At 48.4% G+C, this 17,381-nt stretch overlaps 1 protein-coding gene across 5 annotated transcripts in view; it reads left to right on the forward strand.

The window, feature by feature from the left end:
• Positions 1 to 17,381, forward strand: part of Ninj2 (ninjurin 2) — a 114,901-nt gene that overhangs the window by 67,236 nt on the left and 30,284 nt on the right. The window contains exon 1 of one of the 5 annotated variants that reach the window (XM_076567806.1): positions 9,332 to 9,431. The exons of 3 other annotated variants lie outside the window; for them this stretch is intronic. In XM_076567806.1, the coding sequence (XP_076423921.1) occupies positions 9,393 to 9,431 (39 nt within the window). In that variant the 5' untranslated portion in view covers positions 9,332 to 9,392. Of the gene's footprint in view, positions 1 to 9,331; positions 9,432 to 17,381 lie in introns of those variants that run through there. One more of the 5 variants, XM_076567808.1, reaches the window with a different exon arrangement.

Here is a 17,381-nt window from a genome sequence, read left to right on the forward strand (position 1 = left end):
AAGTTATGTGCCTCGCAGAACCTCAGTTACTTCATCTGTGAAATGGACAGACTCAGCATCAAATGTCTTTTTGACCTAACGTCCAATAGCCCAAGCCTCTTTGGGGTTCTAGAACAATGCACTTCCTTACCAATACTCCAACCTCCCCGACCCCCAGTAAGGTCAGGATTGACCCCTAGCATTATCCAGCCAGGAGTTCACGCAGGACCAGACAAGCCTGTTGGCAGAATGGAGTGCCCTAGACAGAGGGGGCCTTTGATGAACTTGACATTTTTTTTTTTTTTATTTTTTTGTTTTTTCGTTTTTTCGAGACAGGGTTTCTCTGTGTAGCTTTGCGCCTTTACTGGGACTCACTTGGTAGCCCAGGCTGGCCTCGAACTCACAGAGATCTGCCTGCCTCTGCCTCCCGAGTGCTGGGATTAAAGGCGTGCGCCACCACCGCCCGGCTGAACTTGACATTTAACCAAGGAAATCAGACTCTTCCTACCCTTTTGGAAAGTACAGCATCACTTTCAAGACTACTGGGAGAGCTGTTTTTCACATCATGGTCGTCATCATCATTATCATCTGGAAATGTTACCTGTTCCTTATAGTTTAGGAAATTATTTTACATCTATTTGCTCATTTAAAAATCTTCAGGGGCTGGAGAGATGGCTCAGTGGTTAAGAGCACTGACTGCTCTCCCAGAGGACCTGAGTTCAATTCCCAGTACCCACATGGCAGCTTACAACTGTCTGTAACTCCAGTTCCAGGGGATCCAACATTCTCACACAGACATACATGCAGGCAAAACACCAATGCACATACAATAAAAAAAATAAGTAAATAAATATTTTTAAAAAATCTTCAGTCAGGTATGGCAGCACATACCTGAGCACTGGACCGGATGAGGCAGGAGTATTGTCACAAGTTTGAGGCCAGCCTAGGTAGCATAGTGAGATCTTCTCTCAAAAACAAAAACAGAATCCTCACAAAGTCCTGGGGAGATAGCCCAGAAGCCAGGCAGCAGCCTGGCACTTCAAAGCCCTGGGTTTGATGCCATCACTGAGAAACACTAAGACAATGGAGCAGCTGCAGGACCCCACAGCTGCCCTCTGTATGACGAGCCAGTTCTGACTCCTGGTGGCATGGCTGGTGACTGAATGACTTACTTGTGGTAAAGCTGACAGGGAATGTGTATGTCCCAGATAAAAGCCACAGGGGCCCAGAAACTGGGGACGAATGCACATCCTTCCCAGGGTGCATTCTGTGCTACTGAAAGATGTCACCATGGACCTTATGAGGATGATCACAGGGAAATGCCAGACAAACATGGTTCTAGAGCAGACAAACATGGTTCTCGGCCTTCCTAACGCTGCGACCCTGCAATACGGCTCCTCAGGTTGTGGTGACCCCCAACCATAAAATGATTTTTGTTGCTACTTCATAACTGTATTGCTACTGTTATGAATCATAATGTAAATATCGGATTGCAGGATGTCAGGGATACGACCGTGTGGGGGTCATGACCCACAGGTTGAGAACCACTGCTCTAGAAGTTTGCAAGGTGACATTCCACTCTTACACACACACACACACACAGTCTGGGCAAGAGGAGACTATGGGGAGAGGCCCAAGGAGCTTCCAGCTGGCATTCTTCCTTCCAGTTTTTTTTTTTCTTCAATGTGGAGATGAAATCCAGAATCTTGAGTGTGCTGGGTGAGCCGTCTACCACTGCGCTTCCCACTTCTGGGAAGTTTTGGGGGGAGTGAGAGTAGTCAGGGAGGCAGGCTTAGGATAAGGGAGCTCTCCTGAGGACTCAGGTTCTCAGCTTCCTTCATAGAGCCCCAGATCCCAGCTTGGGACTAGCAGGATAAAAATGTGGTTCACCTTGGGAGAGAGTGGGAGCAGACCACAGGCCGCAGCTGCAGGTCTCCCAGGCACACAAGTCACATCCTGTCACGAATAGAGGCTCCTTGCCAGAGTGGGAGAGTGAGATTCTTCTGGAAAAGACTGGAAATGGTGCCTGAGGTAGACTCTATCATCCCTAGAATTGAAGGAAGAAAAGTAAAACGATCCTTAGGCAGGTGAGCCAAGACCTTTGTCCCACAGCCGGCTTCTGCCTATAGAGATCAGTCAGTGAAGTCTGATTCTGTGACTTTACATACTGTTCCCAGGCCCAGGCAGAGAGTTCAGCTGCTCTGAGGTCCTGCTGGAGGCATGAGAAGCGTCCAGGGAAGATTTTCTGCCCTGGATCCACAGGGTATGATAGGCCCAGATGACAGCCCATACTTGCCAAGCCAGGCACTTAAACAATTCATCACATTCAATCTTCAGATCTCCATGAGATAGAGCCACGCTGAACTCCATTGCAGAAAGCATCAAGGTCAAGGTTACAGGCTAGCCTAAGGCTGGTCCGGTAGTTCCTTTTGGCAAGATGACCTCAGAGCCTGCACTCCTGGCCAGAGCCCAGCACAGCAACTCCACATGGGAGCTGGGTATGGACATGCACCAGAGTGCCAGGGCCTTTGGGGCTACCAAGACGTTTGGAATACAGGTGACCACAGAGTGACCTTGCAGGAGAACCGTTTCCTGGGAAGCGGGGTCATGACCCCACTGCCCAATGCTAGTTGCCCAACCTCTGTGACTCAATGAGGAAACCAGAACATCCTGAGAAATGAGCAAAGAGAACAGAAAACATGCTGATGCGGAGCGGGGAGCTGCATACAAGGATGCCCCGTGAACCCTGGAGAGCTCTTGGCTGGGTGACCCTTCGGTGCTCATGTCCATGAGTGCTCAGGGAACCATGAGAAAAAGCATCGAGCCCAATGGGCCTTTTATCTCCAGAATCCCATGAGCTTCCCACCCCCTAATTACAAGCCTAGGAAGTAGAAAGAACAAGCTGTGCTCTGGCCAGGGCACTTTGCTTCACTGGCTTCTGGGAGGACGACTGTCAGGGAACAGCAGCCACAGTGATGATACAGACAGGGAAAGTATCAGAAGGAAGTTCTCAGCACATGCATGGCTTCAGCTACATGGAGAGCTAGCAAGTCTCAGTCAGGGACAACATGCTTGGCTATTATGAAATTATGCTCATCAGCTTTCTGTCATTGTAACAAAATAGCTAAAATAATCAATTTCCCAGGACGAAGGGACTGGGCCTGAAGAGATGGCTCAGCAGTTAAGAGCACTTTCTGTTCTTACAGAGGCCCAGGTTCAGTTCCCAGCATCCACAGGGTGGCTTACAATGAATTCTCTATAACTCTAGTTCCCCAGGGCATCTAATACCCACGCTTGGCCTTTGCAGGCTCCAGACATGCATGCAGTGTGTATACACACATGTAGACAAAACACTCATATACATGAGTAAAAATAATTAAGCCCTTAAAAAAAAAGAATGGATTATTTTGGATCATGTTTTTTAATAATTTATTATATTTTTTAAATTATGTGTATGTGTAGTCTTCATGGGAGTCCGTGCCTTTGAGTGCAGGTGCTGGCAGAGGCCAGAAGAGAACATTAGTGCCCTGGAGCTAGAGTTACAGGCCATTGTGAGCCATGCAATGTGGGTGCTGGGAACCAAATCTAGGTCCTCTGCAAGAGCACCAAGTGCTCTTCACTCCCGAGCCCTGCAATGCTTTTATTTTTTTGTGTGGAGAGAGGGACAGGGTTTCTCTGTGTAGCCCTACCTGTCCTAGAACTCACTCTGTAGAGGTCTGCCCTGCCTCTGCCTCCTGAGTGCTTGGATTAAAGGCATGTACTACCAAACCCAGCTCCTATAATACTTCTTTAAAAAGACAAACAAAACCAGGGACTGGAACCATGGCTCAATTGTTAAGAATACTTACTGCTCTTCCAGTGGACCCGAGTTTTGTTCCCAGTACCCATGTCAAGGGACTCAGAGCTGCCTGTCACTCTAGATCCAGAGAATCTGCCATCCTCCTCTGGCCTCAGTGGGCCCTTGCACACACCTGCACACAGGCAAACACTCATACACATAACTAAAAATCATAAAATAAATCTTAAAAAAATAAGTAAAAATAAAACCAAATCAAGGGCCAGTGAAATGGCTCAGAGGGTGAAAGGTGCTTGCCACCAAGCCTAACAACCTGAGTTCAACTCCCCAGACCCCACATGGTGGAAGGAGAGAAGTGACTCCCCAAAGTTGTCCTCTGCCCCCACACATGCACCTTAACACATTTGCACCCATATCTACACCAAATAAATTTAAAAATAAACTTAAAACAATATTATATCACCATTATTAATTTTATTACATTTTAAATTTATTGGTGTGTGTGTGTGTGTGTGTGTGTGTGTGTGTGTGTGTGTGTGTGTGTGTGTAGCTAGAGTTTTCCTGCCAGCCACTACCAAGACAAGCAGCATGTAAAGATGCCGGTAAGCACTTTAAGATATAAGAACAGTTAGCAAAAAGCCTGCCACGGCCATACAGTTTGTAAGCAATATAAGTCTCTGTGTTTACTTGGTTGGGTCTGAGCGGCTGTGGGACTGGTGGGTGACAAAGATTTGTCCTGGCTGTGGGCAAGGCAGAAAAACTCTAGCTACGTGTGTGTGTGTGTGTGTGTGTGTGTGTGTGTGTGTGTGTGTGTGTGTGTGTGTGCTGCAGCATGAATGTGGAGGTTTGCTCTTTTTTTTTCATCCCAAAATTGAACTCTTGGATGTCAGATCTCTACCCACAGATCCATCTCAGTGGCCCAATCTTTGAACTTGTTACCACCAAAGGATCCAGACTCATGTCCTCCCCAGGCCAAGCCCAAGGACATTCACACAGGCCTTTGCTCATTCGAGAAGTCCATCGTTCATCTACAGGACACAAGAAAGCAGGAGGCATGGGCCCCAAGGGATTACTGTCTCCTGTCCTCCTGTCTAGCTTCTGAAGCCTAAGTTTACTCTGCCATCTTCTAGGACTGTAGGGATGACAATGTGGTCCCAATTTTCCCGTCTTAAATGTCCTCCAGCCAGTCCTCAAGCTTCCAAAGAGCTTTAAGCCCACCAAACTGACTCACTTCCTCCCTTCCTCTTTCTCTTTTTCAACCGGGTTTTATGTTAGCTCAGGCTGGCCTAGAATTTACCATGTGGTGGGACGAACCAAGAACTAAGAAGAAAGGGTGAATCTCTGGAGCCTGAGGGCGGCTAGGCAGTTTTGAGCTGGGCTTTGAAAGCTAAACAGGCTCTTTAAGGAGAGAAAATAATGGGAATTCTTCCCAAGGCCTGAATACTTTTTAAAAACCCTGTCTCCTTTTGGTGAATGTAGCATGGTCTTGTTTATCCCCCTACCCCACCCCAATCTGAGCGTGGGTGCTTACGATTTCGCTTCCTAGTTGGGCCCCCAGCTCTCCTTGGAGAACCACTCATTTGGGGGGGAAAAGGAACACCACAGGTTGTTTTTAGGACTCACAATGAAGTCAGAAGGGGTCTTCCCCACCCCCTGCCTTCACACGTTCCCTTCAACTGCTTGGCCCTGGTTCTTCAAGGAGCCCATCATCAGGGTATCCCCACATGGCCTCTGTAGATGGTGTCCGCCGAGGTCAGGACAATCTCCCGGGAGCCTCCCTAAGCCTTGCAGCTTCCTTGTCTTGCATGACAGCTGTTTGTTTTTCATGGAGAGCTGACAGAGCACGCTACCTGCCACCCAGCATGTGAAGACACAGTCCTGCCCTCAGGCCTCTGGGAACCTGAGCTAGACAGACAGTCAGCTCCGGGTACAAACACAGCCTCAAACCAGGCCAGCTGAGGCCTGAGCTGAGAGCCTTTTGCTTCTCCCCTGTGGGATTAAAGACAAAGCTAAGCTGGTGACTGTGGACAGAGTGGTATTGGGAGGAAGGATCAAGCCGTCCTTTGTCAAGGGTAAGAAGTAGTTCAGCATAGGCACTAAAAGGTTTCTGGAAATGGAAGACGGTGATGTGGACACAGGCAAGGGGGAATTTGGAGCAGGGGAGGACCGGCCCAAGAGGAGGCAGTGAGGGGAAAAGTGCCACCTGCTGGGCCTCCCATGGGGGTTGCCCTGCACACCATCTCTCCCCCACTGTATCCCCTGGGTCTCAGCCCCACTGGCAATTCAGATCAAGCCCAGCTGGCCAGGTGCCCACGGAGAGGGCTGAGGAGGAAAGCAAGGATGATCAGGAGAGATCTGTGGGAGGCAAGATCGTGCTGTGGGAAAGACACTAGCTCTCCAGACAGGCCAGCCTGGGTTCTTCCCTGGTTCTCCTCTTCCCAGCATTTCCCACATTCCTGCCCTGGAAAGGGGTCTTGTGGTTAAATAGCACCCAGCAGAGAGCCACGCACAACACCTGATACATGGTAGAGGTACATCACTCTTTCTATAGAAAAAAAAAAAACTGTTTGTTTTTTTAAATGTGTAAGTTAGGATGAGAGAGTAATTTCCAGAAACAGGGTAAGTCGATGTTTTTCACAGGTGACATAGAAATGGCAGGTTTGGCATACGGGGCATAAGGAGTTGGCTGTGAGCAGAGGAGAAGCTTTCCTTGGTATTTTGGAGTGTGGCTCCAAACAAGTCCGCCAAGAACAGGAGGAGAGAGGGATCCAGGCCAGGGTCTGCCCCCTGAGATGCATGCCTTTGGGCGCATCACTAACCTGTCTGGGCATGCTTTGCCTGGTGACTTTGGTCTCCTTTACCCATAGTCCGATGAGTCCACAAGACCTGATTAGCATCTCCCGGAAAATTCATTGATGACCCAGTTAATTGGGGAGTCAACCTATTAACTCATCTAGATCATCTTAATCTCAAGGATGGGAAGTAGTCGGTGTGCGAAGTGGCGTGCTGCAGAGGCATGGGTCCCTGACTGTGCTGTGAGGGGACATGGTCACTTCTGACTACAGGTAACAGAGAAGAACCTAATGGCATACAGACCAGCATGGTGGCTTCCTTCCCTAGGCCTGCTGGACACATATTCATTCTTATTCTTTCCCTCTCAAAGTTTTTTTTTTTTGGTTTATCTATTTTATTTTGTGTTTATGAAGGTTTTACCCGTATGTATGTGTGTGTGTGTGTGTGTGTGTGTGTGTGTGTGTGTGTGTGTGTGTGCCTTGTGTGTTCCTGGTGCCCACGTAGTATGTATATGTGTCTGTGTGCGTATGCGTGTGTATTCCTGGTGCCTGCAGAGGTAAGCAGGGGGCATCAGATCCCCTGGAATTGGAGTTAGGGGTGGTTGTGAGCCACCCTGTAGCTTCTGTGAACTGAACCGGGTCCTCTGCATCTTCTGCAAGAGCAGTCAGTGCTCTTGGCCACCGAGCTGTCGCTCTAGGCCCGACCTCCCGTGTTTTGTTTTTCCTTGTGCACTTTACTGACTGATCTATCTCCGCGGCCCCAGCACACACTGTAGGGACACAATTGTTCCTTTTTTTTTTTTTTCAAGATTTATTTATTTATTATGTATACAGAAGAGGATGCCAGATCTCATTGCAGATGGTTGTGAGCCACCATGTGGGTGCTGGGAATTGAACTTGGGACCTCTGGAAGAGCATTCAGTGCCCTTAGCCTCTGAGCCATCTTTCCAGCCCCCACAATTGTTCCTTTTGAGTTCTTACATACTACTAGGCCTTACTTGTACAAGCAAGTAAGAATGGAAAACATTGATATCAGCTGGGTGGTCTGTGTCCAGCCAAGAATTCTGTTATCTGCAATAAAGTCGAGCAGATTTTGAGGAACAACTTTCTGCAGGGATCCCTAGTGTCCGGGTCCCTTGGAACTCCCAGAAGCCTTTGTATCTTCTGGCCATAGCCTCAAAAGCAGACTATTGTTAGTTAATTGGGAGGAGATATTTTGGGCACAGGAAGAATATGGACAGGGAAATACTTCAGATAGTGTGGTCAGAGTTACTTAGGCTAAAATTATTTCAAAAATCCTTTTGCACTTTTGTAGTATTTTAAGAAAGGCTTCAGATGTGGTGGCATACACCCAAGATTCCAGCAGTTGGGAGACAGAGGCAAGTGAATCTCCATGAGTTTGAGGCCAGCCTGGTCTACAGAGTGAGTTTAGATCAGTCAAGGCTACACAATGAGACCCTGTCTCAAAAAACAAAACAGTGAGAAGAGGAAACAGAGGCAAGGAAGGAGGTGGGGGGACAGGGAATAAGTGCCTCTTCCTCTATCTAACTTAGAGTACAAAAAAAAAAAAAAAAAAAAGGAAGTTCTTGGGCCAGACTAAGACTACAGAAGTGAATTGGATAGCACAGAGTTCTTTAAAGAACAGATTGTCTGTGCTGTGGTTCTTCTTGTTGTGGCCCAGTTCTGCTAAATAAGAAGTACTTGTGTCATTTCCTCCACACTCACATGTGGATCCTTGCCTAGCAACGCCGCCTGCAGCTGTGCTGAGCACAGATGTTCAGGCAGCTGAGGCACCGGCAAAGCTGGTGAGGACCTGCTGCTCTCCCACTGAGCTCCGTTCCGGCACAGTGCCTGCTGGATGCAGCGGTGGAGCCCCCCCGAGGTCAAAAGAGCACCAAAGAGAAGGTTGTACTGCAAGGACATGGTAGTCCAGGCTTGCAGTCTCGGCATCCAGGAGGTTGAGGCAGGAGGATTGCAAGGTTCCAGCCAGCCTGGATTATATAGTAAGACCCTGGCTAAAATAAATAATAAGCCAGCAACAATAGAAATAGAATGCTGTGTGCTCTGACCCCCTCCTATGAGCAACAAGAGTCACTTTATCTTCAAGCACTTCCTCTTCTCCAGTAATTACACGGTGGGGCAAAGGCTTCAGTTCCCGAGTCAGCAGATGGGGGAATGAGTCACGATGCCTATGGTGTAGCTGCTGTCTTCGCTTATGTACCAGGTGGGGCTTTAGGGCAAAGAGCAGAGCTTCCAAAGGACCAGCTTGCACTCACCGGGCGGTGTTGACCCTCTGTCTTTGGGGGTTCGTCTCTGAATGAATGTCTGTACTTGTCAGACAAGGAAGATGGACACACAGGTTGGGGGGCGGGGTACCAGTGACTGGGGAGAAGAAGTCAAAGTAGACTGTAGCCTGTAGTCACAGTAATGTCGAGATGAAGGGAGAGAGATGGGGACAGGCGTCCCGCACTAGGAGTCAACTTGGGGTCACGCTCTGGCTGTAACTGAATGGTAAAACTTTCACGTTCACCCACCATTTCCCTTATTTAAGCAGAGTGTGATGGCACATGCTTGGAAATTTCAGGACCTGGGAGGCTGAGGCAGGAGGATTGTTGTGAGTTTGAGGTCAGCCTGGGCTCAGTAGGGAGAATTTATAAAGAAAATAAAAGAGAAGGAAAGGCAAGGAGGAAGGGAGGGGAGGGGGAGAAAGGGGAGGGCTCATGCCCTAGTCAGCTAAAAAGGACTTACAAAGCAGAAAAGAAGTTTTGCCAGCGAGTCTTACAAAGGCAAAAGCAGCTCCCAGGCATCTCTGTGGCCTCTGGTACATGGTGCAGGATCTTGTGTGCACACACGGTATGTCTTTGGTGAGTGTTGTTCAGATCAATTATTTAAAACAAAGTAAGAGCCAGGCAGTAGTGGCACACCCCTTTAATCCCAGCACTCGGGAGGCAGAAGCAGGCGGATCTCTGAGTTTGAGGCCAGCCTGGTCTACAGGGTGAGTTCCAGGCTGGCCAAAGCTACACAGAGAAACCCCATCTGGAAAACAAACAAACAAAAAGGCTGGGGTGTAGCTCAGTGGTAGAAAGCCTTGCCAGCAAGATCCTGGGGTCAGTTCCCATTACTGCAGGAAAAACAAAACCAAATAGAAAAGGAAGAGAAGGGAAGGATGGGGGCTGGGTGTGACTCGGTGGCAGAACACTTGCCCTGCCTGGGCAAGGCCCTGGGTTCCATCCTCGGCTGCAGAACAATGACAATGACAATGAGTCCCTGCATCTTCTGGGCTTCTTTGCTTCTGAGGACACAGAGACACAGTGAGGAGCAGGACCTTGCATAACATTGCACAGACAGCCAGGAAGACAGCCCAGGAAGTGCCCCGGATGTGACAGGCGCTCAGTGCTCACCCGGCGCTGATGCCCTTCCTTTCTAAGCGACAGCACCACGAGCCACACGCCCCCAGCCCCTTTGCTTTTTGTTTTGTTTTGTTTTCAAGATATTGGGGACCAAACCCAGGTAGGCGCTGTACTGCTGCAGGATATACCCAGCCCCGTTTTCACTTTTTTTTTTTTGGTTTTTCGAGACAGGGTTTCTCTGCATAGCTTTGCGCCTTTCCTGGAGCTCACTTGGTAGCCCAGGCTGGCCTCGAACTCACAGAGATCCGCCTGGCTCTGCCTCCCGAGTGCTGGGATTAAAGGCGTGCGCCACCACCGCCCGGCCCGTTTTCACTTTTTATTTTAGACTCTTGTCTCAACTGCCCAGGCAGGTCTTGGATAGACCACTCTCCTGCCTCAGCTTCCCAAGGAGCTGGTATTACAGGCCCGTGCTACCAGGTCTATGTGACACTTCTTGCCCCCATTCCACATTGCCTCTACTTAGATGAAGCAGCCGCTCACTAAGACTGGGGTGGGCTTCACTAGCAGAGGCTGCTATAAGCATCTTGCCCACCATGTGGCTCCTGTGTCACGGATTAGGCACTTTGGTTAAAATGCAGGCGCTCTGGGGCTGTCCTACCTGGATTTGAACCCCAGTTCTTCTGGGGTTGTGCTTCGCATTATAACAGTCCCCCAAAGGCTGTATGTGGAAGGCATAGTCCTCACTCAATCACAGCAGAACATTGAGGAGGTAGAACCTTGTGACAAGAGGTTTGGTCATTGAAGGGGACAGGGACCCGGGCCCCTTGCTCCCTCATTTTGCCTCCAGGCCTCCATAAAGTGAGCAACCTTGCAACATCTGCACCTCACAGTGATGTGTCCAATGTGAGAAGACCAAGTCATGGTGGTTGAAGCTTCAGAAACCATGAGCTCCACTTAATCTGTCTTCCTTTCAGTCAGTCATCTCGAGGATTTTGTCATAGCGTTGAAAAGCTAACTGATACTACCTCGTGACCTCATCGCCTCTCATTACACTTCAGCTTTCCCTGTAAAGTGGGGACTAATGGCAGTCACCCCCAAAAAGCTGTTCTGAGAATTAAATGAATTAGAATATATACTAAAAAAGTGCCTGGCAGGTTGTAATTGCTCTGTCTATCTATCTATCTATCTATCTATCTATCTATCTATCTATCTATCTATCTATCTATCTCTATCTCTCTGTCTGTCTCTGTCTCTGTCTCTGTCTCTGCATGTGTGTGTTGCTGGGGACTGAATTGAGGACCTCATGTATGCTAGGCTGGCACTGCACTGTACCCCTGGCCTTCTTTTTGCATTTCCTTTTGAGATGAGGTCACATCATTTGTTTACTGGTTTTAGATTCATTCAGTAGCCCAGGCTGGCCTTGAACCTTTAATCCCCTTGCTTCAGCCTCATTAATGGCTGGGATTAACGGCCCCACCCAGCACAGTTGTAAGTGTTGGCTACTTTTGGAGGTTTGTGGTTGGCTGCTGCTGGCATTGGTGGCTCCAGAGCCGACAACAAGCCCTGGTGAAAACAGACGTTCAGTGGAGGGGTTTGTTATTGCTGAATAATGTAAGATTCTAAAGACACCTTCAAGGACTCTCCCGTGTATAATTTTGGAGGGCTAAGGGTGATCTTCTCCTCCTCCTCCTCCTTCACCTTCTTCTTTTCTCCTTCTCCTCTTCCTCCTCCTTCTCCTCTACCTCCTACTCCTCTTCTTCCTTCTCCTCCTCCTCCTCTCCCTCCTTCTCCTCCTCATCCTCCTCTTTTCTCTCATCTTGTGGTCACAGCACACGGAGGGCTGAGCTGGGACCTCAGCTGTCCACAAGTCCATTTCCTCTTGCCTTTGCCGTCTGTCTCTAAGCCCTGGCTCCCAATCAAATGTGCTCACGTTGGAGAGGGGGTTGGAAGAGAGCACAGAGACCGTGGCCGGCTGCCAAAGGACCTCAACCAGGAAAAGTGGTGGGAGGCAACCAGCTCCTGGCAAGAATGGGGATGGGATTTCCTATCCACCCCCGCAGGGGCCCCCAGCCCCCTCTCTGTCCCCTTTCTTTCCCCTAGTCCTGTAGGCCACAGGTTTCTGCCTGAAAAAGCAATTAGCAGTGGCTAACGCAGGCTGTCGCCTCCTGCCAACTTCCTGAACACAGGGGCAGAAGAGGAGATCTGCCAAGCACAGCGCGCTGGCCCGGCACCCCCAGCCTGGGTCAGCCACGATGTTGACAGTCGGTTGGTCATTCACTCGTAGCCAATTGCCACACCTGAGAGGTGATTTTACTTAATGGTTTCCAGTGACACCCGGCCTGACTAACCTGACGGGTTCCTGGCGCAGAGCCGAAGCCTGTGCCAACAGAATGTGCTTTCAGCTCTTTCGGTTGTGTGCTGGCTTTAGCGATTTGGCACAGGGCTGTCATTGGACCCCTGCAGTCCAGGGTCTCCTGTAGCTCCAGGATGGCATCAAGCTTGCTATGTAGGGGTGGGGTGGGGGTGGGGAGGTGGGATGGGGGCGTAACCTTGAACTTTAGAACCCTCTGCTTCTACCTCCCAAAAGCTGGGATTACGGGCATGCACTACCATGCCCGGCAGGGTCAGGTCTTAAATGCTATCTCTAGTATGCTCAGCATGCTACATCCAAGTAGATGCAGGGGGACAACGCTTCTTAGACTTTGACAGATATGTAAATGTCCTGAGACCCTAGTTCCTATTAAAATGCAGGTCCTGGAGGCTGACTCCATAGTTAAGAGTACTTAACCTCTTTCAGAGGACCCAGGTTTAGTTCCCAGAACCCACATAGGTGACTCAATAACTCCAGGTCCAGGGGATCTGACGCCCTCTTTTGACCTCCATGAACACTAGGCACTCATGTGGTGCACAGACACGTATGCAGGCAAAACACCCATACACATAAAATAGATAAAAAATAAATCTAAAAACAAGTTCAGGTTCTGGGGGTCAGGGATGTGGCTCAGTGGTAGCGTGCTTGCCCAGCTTGGACGAGGCTCAGAGTTATTCCAAGCACTGAAAGAAAAAGGAAAAAAGATTCTGGTTGGGTGGGTCTGGGGGAGGCCAGAGGCAGCATTTTTAACAAGCAGGTAATGTTGAGGTCGGTGGTTCAAGTTGCTGGAGTGGCAGAGTTTTCTGGAGGAGTCTTGGTTGCCAGTGGTTAAAATCCACTGGGAAGCTGGAAGAACTGACCGCAGGGAGATGGAGTGTCATAAAGCCAGAGAGGCAAGGGTGTAGCTGGGCTTCATGAAGGATTGGAAACAGGAGTTCTGATGGCCACAGAACTGTCTTTTAATAGAATTGTGTGCGTGTGCGTGAGCGTGTGCGCGTGTGTGTGTGTGTGTGTGTGTGTGTGTGTGTGTGTGTGTGTGTGTGTGTGGTGTCTCAGAGGACAACTTATGGGAGTTGATTCTTGCCTTCCACTCTGTCGGTCCCAGGGATTGAACTCAGGTCATTAGACGAAAGAGCAAGCACCTTTTCCTGTTGAACAATTTCACCAAACCCACAGGACCCTCTTGGTCAACTGACTCGGTGTTCCCATGCACTTAACTCAATGCCTAGTTGTCCCCACCCACCCCTGCATTGCTCCACCCCCTCCCCACCTCTCTTTTCTCCCTTCCCTCTGACCTCCCAGTGCCAAGGTAAGTCTGCCCATAGTCCTGCAGATTGCATGTCTTCTTCTTCCTTGGTTTACCTTGATTCTGAGGTGCACATTAGTAATTCCCTCTGACAGCAGGCAAAGGCAGTGTAGTGTTTACACACTAGTGCAAATAAAATCGCCCTTACACTGGGGCTCACGTATGTGGCTGAGCCTGGAACTCGGCTTTAGTGCAGCCGCGGTTACACTGATGCCTGACTTCTGTCCTCACGTCTGAAGGCTTTAGGACTCCTCCATCTGGTTCTGAGAGGCAAGCACGATGCACCTTGGGGTGGGCACATCTTTTCTCAGTCACTGGAATGGATACTTGGCGGGGACTTTTCACCTGAAAATTTGTCACCTCTGTTCTAGTGGGGAAAAAAGTCTAACTTATATAAGAATTTCCTGCCCTTTCTTTCTCAGGTCAAGTTATGTGGATTCCCGTTACCAGGCTCTTCAGCCTTCTGAACGGATTGTTTCATTTTCTTATATTTTGTATCCAATTTCCCCATGTCTTCATATTTGTTTTCCTTTTTGTGAAAAATTGGTTTTCTTCTAAGACAGGGTGCCACTGTGCAGCTCAAGTTGGCCTTGAACTTGAGATCCTCCAGCATGGGCCCCACCCCCTCCTCCACTCCCAGTAACTGGAATTACAGCCCTGTGCTACCAGACCCAGTTCCAGCTAATGTTTCTGGCTAGTCAGCTGTCTGAATCCATACTGGAGTAAGGGAGAAACCCAACAACCTGTTTTCTACAATGGGAGTTGTAGAACGAATTGCTAAACGGTCTTGTTCATAAAAAACCCAGAGCCAGATATTGGGGTGAAAGCTGAAAGATTGGAGGAAGAGAGTGGAGCACTACTCAGAATGCAAATTTTGAGCCAGGTGCCCCAACCCGACCACCATACAACTGCACCTGTCACGCATCCTATATCCCTTCTTCAACCATCAGAAAAGAAAGACCAGCATTTTTTTTCTTGGTTGCCCAGGGTATTATGTAGCCCAGATTGGTTTGAACACAATAGGTAGAGGTGATCTTGAACTCCGAATCCTCTTCCCTCTGTCTTCCAAATGCTGAGATTCCCAATGTGTATCATCAAACCTGACCAGGACCAGCTCTTCCTTTCCAGTCTGTAAGAACTGGAAATAGAACGGGAATAGAGTCCTAGCGGACAAGGCTAAGATCCAGCCATGTGTCTGTAATCCCAGCAGTTGAGAGGTAGAGGCAAGAGGATTGCTTTGAGTTTGCGGGCTAGCCTGGGACTGCATAGAAAGTTTAAAGCCAGCCTAGTCTACGTAGTGAAATCCTGTTTCAAAATAGCCGAATGTGTGTGTGTGTCTGTATGTCTGTGAGAGAGAGAGAATATAAATGAATGAATGAATGAGTGGATTTTTTAGTCAACTGACATCTACAAAAGCTATCAGAGGGATTACTTATGGGTTTCCTCAGTAACACCAATAGATGTTGACTATGAGGAGACTGTGATTCTGTTCTGATTGACAGCCTGATGTTTGAGTATAGATTCTGGGCCTTACTGTGGGCTTTTCCTGGGATGAAGTTCTTCCTTGAATTATACAATGGAATTTGTTTTGTTTTGTTTTTTAAGACAGGGTTCCTCTGGGTTTCCCTGGCTGTCCTGGAACTTGCTCTGTAGACCAGGTTGACCTCAAACTCAGAGTTCGAACTGCCTCTGCCTCCCAACTGCTGGGATTAAAGGTGTGCGCCACCACCAACCCGCTACAATGGAATATTTTTGTTTGGAGATAAAAAGAAAGCCAAGCATGGCTGGTGTGATGGCCAGAGCCTATAATCCCAGCACTTGGTGGCATAGGCAGGAAGATGGGTTCAAGAACAGTCCTGGCTACATAACCAGATCAAGACCAGCCTAGTCTACCAGAAATATATACAGAAGAAATGAAATACTCATATGTAGCACGGCATGGCTGAACTTTGAAGATATATCAAGAAGACAACAGAACGTGAGAATGTTGTATGAGATTCTTACGAGGTTAAAGGTCATCCTACCATTGATATGGCATGCTGTGGATGTGAGATATTCAGAACAGTTGATTGTGGGAATGTTTACACAACTCTGTGACCACAGGAAAAGTTGCTGAATTGTATGCTTTAATGCATGAGTCATGGCTTGTGTTGTACCTCAATAAAGCTGTGACAATGGAGTTTCTGCAGCTGGTACACTGTGCCAAAGTGCAGGTTCCAGTGTCACCATCTTTGGAAGCCTTTGGCATTTCTATGACACTACTTCTCAGTCACCACATTAGGAGAATGCATCTGAGTGACTTGTGTGTTCTTAACTGAAAGTAGTTCATTTAAGGAATTGTCACTGGCTTCGTCAGGGGACGTCAATGTCTTCACTGCTGATTATCAAGTCAGACCGATGAAAGAGTCGGCCTTGACTTTGCACTCTTCTTCCCATAGCACTGATTTATTTCCCATGGCTCTCGAGGAAAGGTCATGAGCACTCACTCTCTTGCAGAGAGCCAAAGATCTGTTCCCAGCACCCAGGTTACACTGCTCACAACCAGCTGGAACTCAAGCTCCAGGGGACCCAACACTCTCTCTGGCTTCCAAAGGTGCTGAGATGCATGCATTCGGGTGCTCACACATGCATACATATACACACAAATTTGAAGACTAAATAAAATAAAACATTAAGAAAGAAATTATTTGTGGGGGGTGGGGTGAGGAAAGAGCTGGAGAGATGACTCAGTGGTTAAAAGCACTAGCTGCTCTTCCAGAGGATCTGGGTTTGATTCCCAGCACCAACATGGCAGCTCAGAACCATGTGTAACTCCAGCTCCAGAGGATTTAACGCTTTTTTCTGACCTTCATTGTCACCAGGTACACATGCAGGCAAAACACCCACACACAGAAAAACCAATAAAGTGATAATAACTTTTAAAAAAGAATAGTTTTAATTTTTTTTAAAAAAAGAATACCTTTCCTTGGTAGCAAATAATACAAAAAACATATATCTGTTTGCAAGTGAAAATGAGGATACAAACCCAGTTCACTCATTCAACGATACTGAGTGTTTTCAGTGTGCTGGTCACTCTGCCAGCCTCCAATAATGTGGTGGCAAGCCAGCTGCAAAGAGAGGAGTTAGTGACAAGCATTTGGGCTGCTGTGACCACATCTCCCAACAGACAGAGAGAGCTCTGCTAGATGGATGTTTCAGGGAGGATTCAGGGAAGTGTGATACCCTGTTTATATACCCCTTGAGAACTTGAGGTTTTTTTTTAATGGCATAAATATTAGGGCTGGGCATTCCTACAAATCCTAGCACTTGGGAGATGGACGCAGGATAATGGAAAGCTGAAGGCCAGCCCGGGCTACATGGCAAACTCAAGGTCCAACCTGGGCTAGGAGAACCTGTCTCAACAAAAAATTACATAATATAAGGACACCCCTAATGAGTGGAGAAAAGGCTAAGAAATCTAACAGTTCTATTTATCTGTCTCACCATCAATCTAGTTTCAAGTCCTGCCTCCCCACCCCCACCTCTCTTACAAGTTCGATCACCTTCTCTCGGAATACAGCCTTGGCCACTTCACTACAAGTGTCCCATCTCTAAAGACCTCCCAAGTTTTGCGTAGAGGAATTCAGATCTGAGTGACAGGCAGCCAAGACCCCCCCCCCCCAGCTGTTTAGGAGGCTGGAGGACAGATCAATGCGAATCTTTATTGCCAACTTGCTTCTGGCACATTCCCCAAGACTCAGACACCGAGCAGCACAGGCTGAATACTAGCCCCCTGCCAGGTGGGCAA

This window comes from Peromyscus maniculatus, chromosome 3, assembly GCF_049852395.1.
Source record: "Peromyscus maniculatus bairdii isolate BWxNUB_F1_BW_parent chromosome 3, HU_Pman_BW_mat_3.1, whole genome shotgun sequence".
Lineage (NCBI taxonomy): Eukaryota > Metazoa > Chordata > Mammalia > Rodentia > Cricetidae > Peromyscus > Peromyscus maniculatus.